Here is a 10,060-nt window from a genome sequence, read left to right on the forward strand (position 1 = left end):
TCCTTTTTAGGACTCTGACTTCTCTAAATGAAATGAAAAGTTACTGAAGGATTTCGAGTGGCAAGATGACATTTATGTATAAAGAGTATCACTCTGTTTACTGTGATTTGAATAGACATAGAAGGACAATAAATGAAGTAGGGTAATCAGTTAGAAGGTTACTGTACTAATCCTGTGGTGAGTTGACAATGGTGGCTTGGCCCATGTAGTTATAGAAATGATGAGAAAAGTCAGATTCTAGATATATTAGGATTGTAGAGTTAACAAGACTCCTGCAGTACTTGAGAGAAATAGAGAATCTGAAGAGAATTCAGATGACCTGAGCAGCTGGAATTACCATCAAAATAAGAAAGGAGGAGTAGCAGCTGGCTTCAGTTAAGCTGCTAGTTGGGAAACCCATGTCCTGTGTTGGTGTATCTGGGTTCACTTTCTGCTCCAGCTTCTGATTCCAGCTTCCTGCTAATACAAGCTTAGGAAACAGAAGTAACAGCTAAAATGGTTGAGTTCCTGCTACTCATGTGGGAGACCTGGACTGAGTTCCAGTCTCCTAGCTTCAGGACCCTAGTCATTGCTGGCATTTGGGCTGTATACCAGTGGATGTGGATGCTCTTTCTCTCAAATAAATAAAATACTTTTTAAAAAATGAAACAGAAAGTGCTATGATGCAGGAAGTTTAAGAATATGGGGGTAAAATCATGAGTTCCATTTTAACCATGTTAGATGTGAAACATCTATTAGTCAAATTAAGAGTTCAATTCAGAAGTTAAATGTAGGGGTCTGAAGTTTAAGAGAGATAAGTCTGGAATGGATATATAAATTTGAGTGTCAATGACATATGATAATATTCAAAACCACAGGGTGTTTGAGATTACCAAGGAAGCAGACAGAGAAAAAGAGAATCAAATCCAACTCTTAGAAGAACATTATGTATCTAAGAGGTCGGTAGAAACAGAAAAACTCAGCAAGAGAGAGTGGTAGGAAGGCAGGAGGAAAATGAAGAGTATGTTGACCTGGAAGCTAGGTAAGTAAATTACATCAAGAAGGGAGGGATGATCAATGTGTCAAGTCCTATCAATAGCTGAAGTCATTATCAAGACTGAGAATTGATCATTGGATTTTACAATTTTCATATTATTGGTGGAAGGGTCTAAAAAGCCAGATATTCATGGAATTCAGAAAGACTAGGCAGGGTTGGCACCGTGGTGAAGCCAACTAAGCTGCCGCCTGTAGGGCCAGCATACCATATAGGCATTGGTTCATGTCCCAGCTGCTCCATTTCCAAACCAGCTCCCTGCTAATGTGTCTGGGAAAGCAGCAGCAGATGACCCATGTACCCCTGTAACCATGTGAGAAACCCAGAAGCAGCTCCCAGCTTCTGGCTTTGGCCTGGACCAGCTCCAGCCATTAGGGCCATTTGGGGAGTGAACTAGTAGATGGAAGATCTCTCTTTGCCTCTCCTCTCTCTCTTTCTAACTCTGCCTTTCACATAAATAAATAAATCTTAAAAAAAACTAAATCAAAGACTGAGAAAGGAGCATTTGGTGACAGCAAGAAAAAATAACCATTTTGAGGATTGTTACTGCCCATGGGGAAAAAAATAGAGTGGTAGCTCATGAGAGAATAAATCAAGAGAAGAAGGTAAGAATGTTTTTTAGCAATTTGACAGGTAAATGCATGTTTATATGCTGAAACAGATGATTTGAGTGAAACATGTAGGAGAAAAAGCAAAAAAAGTATTGAATCAATATCCTTGAATACACAATAAAGGATAATATCTGGTTACCAAGTGGAAGAGTTAAGCTTTAGATAGGAGTATACTTTCAACTTCAAGAAGAGTGGAGAAGATACTAATATAGTTAACTGCTAGTAGGTTGGTAGGTGAAATGATAGAATTATGCAAGTTTTCATTAAATGTGCCTCAGTAAAATACATGGTCATCATTCTCAGTGGAGCAAAGGAGATGTTACAAGTTTAAAGAGAGGAAGAAGATATAATATTCTAGGAGAACAGGGATGAACTGGTGGAGTTTCATGTAGTATCATTGGCAGTCAATATTAAAGGCCCATTTGAGGTTTGTCAGTCATGAATTTTATCCATTCAGCATAGTTGTGTATCTTTCTGCAGTTATGTTCAACTGTAATGAACATGTAAGCACAAAGTAAAGAGTTGTGCTTGAGGCCGGTGCTGTGGTATAGTGGGTAAAGCCACCACTTGCAATACTGGCATCCCATATGGGTGCCAGTTCGAGTCCTGGCTGCTTCATTTCCAATCCAGCTCTGCTATGGCCTGGGAAAGTAATAGAAAATGATCCAAGTCCTTGGGCCCCTGCACTTGCATGGGGGACCCAGAAAAAGCTCCTGGTTCTTGGCTTCAGATGGGTGCAGTTCCAGTTGTTGCGACCATCTAGGGAGTGACCCAGAGAATGGAAGATCTCTCTTTCTCTCTCTCTGCCTCTGCCTCTCTGTAATTCTGCCTTTCAAATAAATAAATCTTAAAAAAAAGAGTTGTGCCTAACCACTATGATGGTTACATAAATACATTGAAGCCAGAGTGGAGAGAAAGTAAAGTGTGTGTGTGTGTGTGTGTGTGTGAAAGAGAAAGAGAGAGAGAGAGAGAGAGAGAAAGTAAGTGACAGATCAACTAATAAAGGTGGAAACAAGACATCAAAGGGGTGAGGGATTGTGGAAATATTGTAGAACCAATGGATTGGAGGGTTCAATGGGTTTGAAGCATTAGGTGAGGATTATAGATTCAATGAAATAGGAAAATAGGCCATAAAATGAAATAAAATGAAACTGAAGTAATGCATAAGGGATGATAACTACCATTCAGAGCATGACTACAAGTGAATGATAGAAATGGGGGAAGTGTAAAATCAATGGAAGAATTGAGTTCAGGAAAATGAAAAGCTGGGGTCGGCACTGTGACACAGTGGGTTAATGCCCTGGCCTGAAGTGCCAGCATCTCATATGGGCACTGGTTGGAGAACTGGCTGCTCCACTTCTGATCCAGCTCTTTGCTATGGCCTGGGAAGTAGAAGAAGATGGCCCAAGTCCTCGGGCCTCTGCACCTGAGTGGGAGACCTGGAAGAAGCTCCTGGTTCCTGGCTCCTGGCTTTGGATCAGCACAACTCCAGCTGTTGTAGCCAACTGGGGAGTGAATCATTGGATAGAAGACTTCTCTCTCTCTCTCTCTCTCTCTCTGCCTCTCCTCTCTCTGTGTAACTCTGACTTTCAAATAAATAAATAAATCTCAAAAAAAAGAAAATTAGAAACTAAGATAAAAAGCTAGCTTTATATTTATATATTGAAATTACCAAGAATTGTCACAGGAGTACTGCTATAGGGATGATGAGCCAGGAGATTACAGTATTAAAAAACAAGGAGAAAGGACCTAAAGATGGATATAGACAAAAGCAAATAAAAAAGAAGAAAAAAAAACACAGATTAAAAAAAAAAAGCTAAAAAACTAAGAGGTGAAAATGATGCAATATGTTGATATTACAGTTAAGCTGGATGACTTTACTAGAAGTACCAAAGAACAGTCTGAAATTGGCAGTGAGGATCAAGGAAATCCCTCATCTCACCTGCAGACCGAAGACGGGAGAAAAACAGCCATCACATGAGAGACCTGCAGAAAGTATGGCGTCTTTCACACATTAGAGTCTCGGTATCATTGGATTGAATTATGCCAAAGCTTCTGTAGCAAAGACACTGCATTTTCTCCACATTTGGAGTCAAACACAACAAATTCCCTCTCTATCAGAAGCAGAAGTATGTAATCCAGAGTATGACCTAGCTTTCTCCAACCATGAGACAGGTGTTGGAATAGTCAGACAGCAGCAGTGAAGCTGCGACCTCTGAGCTTGACCACAGTTGTGTAATGCTTTGTTGAGAGAGTCTCCCACTTAATGAAGTCAGTAGTCATCTCACTTTTCAGATGAATAAAATACATTTTAGACACACACAGTCACAGCAATTTAACTTGTTCCTGTTCATTTAATCTTGTTAGCTACTTAACAATTAATTCTGAGCTTCATTTGTATTCTTGATAAAAATTACCCCAAATCATCCACTGTCTATCAAACTGTAATAGTCCTCTTGTCATACTTTACTTACTATGTGATTCTATGCTGCTATTCCAAAATCAGTTGCTGATATGATGTATTCATGTTATTTTAAAAATATACTTACTGCTACTTGGTGGTAAAAACAATCCATTGATATTTCGAGGTTTGCTGTGATAAAAGATGCAACTGATCTTCACACAACCAAGAGGCTGAGTTTCCCAGAAGCATGAAATGCTACAGTTTTGCTAGACAAAGAAGGTGGAGAAAAACATCATGATTAGATGGCATATTCACAATAAATACAATGTGTACAACATGTACAATAAAACACAATGTGACAAAAGCAATTGCAATTACAGATTTAGGATCATGTGTGTCCTCTGGTTTTCAATTTTCTAAGCTACACTATTTAAAAGATGTAACAGATATTTATAAATTATATTCCTTCATTTAAAAAAATAAAAACTAGAATAAAGTGAAGAATGTCTAAAATTAAATAATGGGAGAAAGAATAATTTCCTATGGTTTTGTGAAAGAAATTCAATACTATTGAAGAGGGATGCTTTTAAATAATGATGCTGAATAATTCTACCTGCATCTCCATGTGTCTAAATCTGCAAAGCGGATCTAAACATTTTTTCTCTCTCCATAATGAGCACACAGTATCACTGCCAAGAGCCTTTTCACAGTGTCGGAATCGGCACTGGGAGCCCTAAAAGAAAAGAGTAAAAAGTGTACAAAACTCAATATATTACATTAGTGTTCAATAACAATAAACTGATAATTAGAGAAAATATTAGCAGATAAAATTATAATCACAAAATATACCCTACTAATCTAAGATTATAAGTCTATACTTTGGCAATTAGTCTAATTTTGGTGAGAAAGTGGCAACATAATGTAATGATTAAATAGTATTACATACCACAAGTTACTGATAAAATGATACTTTTTGTTATCAGTTAACCCATGTGCTTCTTTAAGAAAATACAAGAAATCAATAATGTCCTTGATCACAATCCAATGTCAGAATAATCTAATTTCTCCTTCTTAAGAAAGTCAGACAAACTTGTTATGACTCACTAACCATATTCTAACTATGGAGATGATCTTTATTAATCATTTTTGATTTTAATTTAATTTTATTATTATTTTTTTGACAGGCAGAGTTAGACAGTGAGAGAGAGAGACAGAGAGAAAGGTCTTCCTTCCATTGGTTCACCCCTCAAATGGCTGCTATGGCCTGCGCGCTGCGGCCGGCGCGCCATGCCATGCCAATCCAAAGCCAGGAGCCAGGTGCTTCTCCTGGTCTCCCATGAGGGTGCAGGGCCCAAGCACTTGGGTCATCCTCCACTGCCCTCCCAGGCCACAGCAGAGAGCTGGACTGGAAGAGGAGCAACTGGGACAGAATCCGGCACCCTACCGGGACTAGAACCCACTGTGCCGGCACTGCAGGCAGAGGATTAGCCAAGTGAGCTGCGGCACCGGCCATCTATTAATCATTTTTTAAAAGATAATTTGCTTTCTTAGTCTATGGAGATACTCAGTATTTTTATATTATGAAAGTGATTAGAGTTTAATTTTATGTTATTGTAAAATATTAAGTAATTATCACATTATACTACATTAAAAATATGTCATGCCCTTGGCCTACAAAGATAAACATCTGTACAAAAAACACATGGGCATCTTTAAATACTAACAAAAACAGATGCAGATTATTTCAACTGGCTCCTAATGCTTTTGGTTAACTCCATGTTCTTTCACTTACAGATTCCTAGATAAAAAATCTACAGGCTACCTTTAACTATGCAATGAAAATGCCATTAAATTCTTCCCTCTTTTGAAACATGTTCCATGTTCCTTCATCTCCTGCCTAATTCCGTCATTACTCTCTCCCCCTTTTAAAGGTGCATCTCTGTATTCTCACACTACACAGGAGTAGGAAGAGCCTTGAAGTCAGGTAAATCAGTATTTGAATCCTAGTTCCACTACTAGTTCATAGCAACAAAGTTAGTGATCAGTTCATCCTCCTCTTTGCTTCATTTTCCTTATTTGTGAAAAAGGAATAAAACACAGTATTCACATTCAGTATGTGAATCCTGGGTCTACTACCTGTCCATAGTAACAAGGTTAATAATTAGCTCATCTTCTCTGTGCCAGTTTCTTTATCTGTAAAAGGGAGTAAAACAACACCCTTCTCATAGAATAGTTGCAAAAACTACATGAAATAAAGTACTATGATAGCTATTATTTTTATTCACTTAATTGCTTATTGAGAAATTTCTTCCCAATAGTCACTGCCCTAAGTAGTTGATGATACAACGGTGAAACAGACAAAACTGTTCGCCTGGAACATAAATTATACTATTATTTTTCATTCCTGAGTTTAATCAAAAGGTTAAAAAAAAAAAAAGGAAGTGGATATAATTGTGTGTTCAAAGAGGTTGAGTCCATTCAAGATTCCTGGCAGAGAATTGACCCAGACACATAATATCCTTCACTGAGTTCTTCTGGCATGGCCATGAAGCTCCAAACATCTAGTTTCTACACTTATTTGGCTTATTGAAACCCATGAGTCCTAATCCTTGGATTAAACGTTTTCCCATTTAACTTTACCAAATTTAATTCATTTTTGGCTGATTTGGATTTATTTTTTGCTTTCTTTTTTCCATGATATTAAATATTTTCTGTTACTTAGATTTTTGATGGGAAAAAATCAGTAATTCAGTTCATCAATATCTAATACAGAAACAATTACATTACACTGTTTACTAATGAGTTGAATTCAATTATTTAAATTTATGTCTGGAATCACATTAACCAAGAATATGATATATCATATAATTATTCAATGTTAGAAATTTGATGCTCAAGGAGCCATAATACAGGCAAAAGTACTACTTAAAGATTAAACAAGCAAAGGCTTGTTATAATATATAAGGGTGTTTCAAACAAAACATAAATTTAAATAGTCTCAGAGAAGTTCAATATATCAAAAATATATGATAAGCCTTTACCTCAGAGTTTAAGAATGTAAAAAATCTTGTAGGAAAATAGTAAATTTTGATTCAGCAATACAAATTACTGCCATATCTTTCTTCATTCTACTAAAAACTTAAGCATGTGAAGTACTGTAAATTGTACAATATTTACCTTTATGCATGTGGAATTAAAAAAGTAATAGCAGTCATTCCCAACTTCTGCCATTTTCAACTCTCTTGTTGCTAATCCAATGATTTTTTTAAGTATAAGAATTGCAGGAATGCAAATATAAGAACTATCAGTGAGTAAAGGGGAAAAGGATTTCTTTTCCACAGTCTTTCAGGCTATCCGTAGTATTCCTTTAAAACTGACCTCTTGTTGACAGTATATTATAAAATAGATAATCTTAAATAAAGTTAAATTAGAAGATACCTTCTCTAGCTTTGCAGAAATGTTGAAAGTGGTTGCTAGTAAGCACACAAACTCAAACTTCCAGAATTTTCCTCACTCTTACCTAATCCATTGTTAGCTCATCATAAATGACCTCACATCTAACTGTAGGTTAGTTTACCTCAGTGATTACTGCATTTTCCTGCTTAATTCTAATATATTAACAAAAGACTGATAAAAATAATATATTTTATCGTATTATGCATCAAAATATATATATTTTAAACTGTTCTTTTAATTGAAAATTTTTTTAAAAATCAAAACAAATATGGATCTCCACTTTAAGTAGAACAGGCTGTTGGTATAATTTTTTAATACCATGTTTCAGGATAAAAATCCACAATATAGAATAGAAACAAATTCAGAAAATGTTTACCGATAACTGTACATAAGAAGAAAAATAACTAGGTAGTACCAACAGCAAATAAAGAAGCAGAGGATAAGGGTTTGACTAGACTCTTGAAAATATCCGCAAGGATATATAGAAAAATATCTTTGTTTTTCTCTACTTCATAACTGCAGAACAGTAAAGTACCCATCTTAGGTACACAGGCTACTGAAACATTTCTAAGATATATCTTTGTTTTTTCCTCTAAAGATAAATGCCTGCTACACCTGTGAACGTGTAGCTTCACTGAGACTGACCACAACCCAACACCATTACTGCATGATTACACGTACCATCATGATTAAAATCACTGTAAGAATCCATGTTTTACTAATAGGAAAGATTGAACAAATATTTTTACCTTTTGCAGATAAGGTGTAAACAGCTATATTCCACTAGACATAGTAAAGACAGGTCATATCCATGAGAGGTTTTGCTGTTATTTCAGAATCTGTACATTTTGGTAGTCTTTAGAATGCTGGGAGCTCTACTTTCTTCTGCTTTTAAAATTATTTTCTATTATTTTTTCTTGTTCTTCTCACTGCTATTTCTTCCTGTTGTGAATGTCATGTTAGTATTTTTCCAGAAAAGCATGATCCTACCCATGATGATTCTTCCTCTTTAACAAAAGAGTGATGAGAAATTCCTCTCTATAACCAGGATAAGCCTGAAAATTTTGTAAATATTTTGTGTCAGCCAAAGCAGAATTGCACTGAGTGTCTCTGGTGCATGCTACAAACTAACACATCAGTCAGAGAATCAAGTTTTTTCTTCCAGTTTGTATCCTGTGACATGATTTTAAATACATTAGCGTAGTAGCAGCTTTAGGATCAGGACAATCAGGCAAAGTGCTGCTGGCTCCCATCAGAGTAAGAGACCCGTTTATTATGAATTGATCCTGTGGCTCTCCCCTTAGACTCTTGTGTTTTTGCTGGAGGTTTTCTCCTCCGGGGACCTATGACACCAGTTTTGGAAAACAGTGCTTCCCAAGAGCTGAGGAGCCTTGAGGCTACTATTCAGAGAGCAGGTGGAATGTTTTGGAAGATGATCCTTCTAAGAAATGACAGAATGCTGGACCTAGAAAATTCTGTGGCAGTTTGGGAAATGACAGTTGATAGTGGTGAAGGTTAGTTGTCCGTGAGACTTATGAGAGAAGCTGCCTTTTTAGGATTCCTCTAGAAAACTAGGAAGTCGCTTGTGCTTGCCCATAAAATGTTAAGAAGTTTCTGGTTCCATCACACAGCCGGTTCCAGGTTTTTTCCCTTTCTTGTAAATTGGAAGAGGTTGGTTTTGTATTTACCTGCAAGAAAATTGGCAGAAAAAGTAAACACTTTGAAATAGCAAATCTTTCTCTCCCTCTCAACCCCTCCAAATCTGGCAAACAGTGGACTTTTTTTAAAGGGATATTTTATTCCTTGGAACGCCTTTACCTCTTCCCCCAATAATATCCAAGTGAAATATAGTTAAGTATTTCTAAGGGCTAAATCACTAAAATTGTACAGCTGGATACGTGAAGATAAGGCAGTTATACAAAGGAGAACTAGGCCTTGTCCAAGCACATAAAAGATGAAAGTAAACCCAAACTTTCTGTCCGGCTTCAGGCTGGGGCTCGGAGCTGAAATGAAATAAAGGCTACTGCTGGCTGCTAAATATTGAACATTTACTCAATCATTGTCACTACTTACCAGCTGTTATTCTTTTGATCAATAAGCTAAATAAAGCTGTTATAGCTCTGCTGTTGACTACAAATACTCAAACTAGTCAGACTCCGTTGGAGTCTACCTTTAATTAAAATAACATTCCTATGAAAAACCTGAGAACGAACCCTGGTTTTTGGCATTCGTGTGGTTTTGGATAAGTCTAAGGTGGTATTTCGTACTCATTACGGGAAGAGTATCAAAATAAATTTCGACACTTCGCAGCATAATGAAGCTCATAAACTTATTAAACAGAACAGACAAAACAGGCTTCATAGAACAACGGTAAAAGGCCACCTGAAATGATTCCTTACAACTAGTATCCTTTAATTTTCCAAAACATCACCGAGGGTGTGGAAAGCACACACACACATTCGGAAAACGGATATTTGTTTTTTCCCTCTCTTCAAAACTCTGCGGAGCCCCGCGGAGGACGTAGGCGCGCATGTCTGGGCGCCTCAGTTCCGCACT

At 36.9% G+C, this 10,060-nt stretch overlaps 1 protein-coding gene across 8 annotated transcripts in view; it reads right to left on the reverse strand.

Annotated features, from left to right (window-relative positions):
• Window positions 1–10,060, reverse strand: part of C11H12orf50 (chromosome 11 C12orf50 homolog) — a 39,846-nt gene extending 29,786 nt beyond the window's left edge. For 2 of the 8 annotated variants that reach the window (XM_070052683.1, XM_070052682.1), the window contains exons 1-4: window positions 9,578–10,060; window positions 8,254–9,192; window positions 4,662–4,781; window positions 4,194–4,314 (exon numbers count right to left, since the gene is read on the reverse strand). In XM_070052683.1, coding sequence (XP_069908784.1) covers window positions 4,194–4,314; window positions 4,662–4,673 — 133 coding nt within the window. In that variant the 5' untranslated portion in view covers window positions 4,674–4,781; window positions 8,254–9,192; window positions 9,578–10,060. Of the gene's footprint in view, window positions 1–4,193; window positions 4,315–4,661; window positions 4,782–7,225; window positions 7,391–7,486; window positions 7,568–8,253; window positions 9,193–9,577 lie in introns of those variants that run through there. The other 6 variants (XM_051846525.2, XM_051846526.2, XM_051846518.2 and 3 more) reach the window with 6 other exon arrangements.

Source organism: Oryctolagus cuniculus, chromosome 11, assembly GCF_964237555.1.
Source record: "Oryctolagus cuniculus chromosome 11, mOryCun1.1, whole genome shotgun sequence".
Taxonomy (NCBI): Eukaryota; Metazoa; Chordata; class Mammalia; order Lagomorpha; family Leporidae; genus Oryctolagus; species Oryctolagus cuniculus.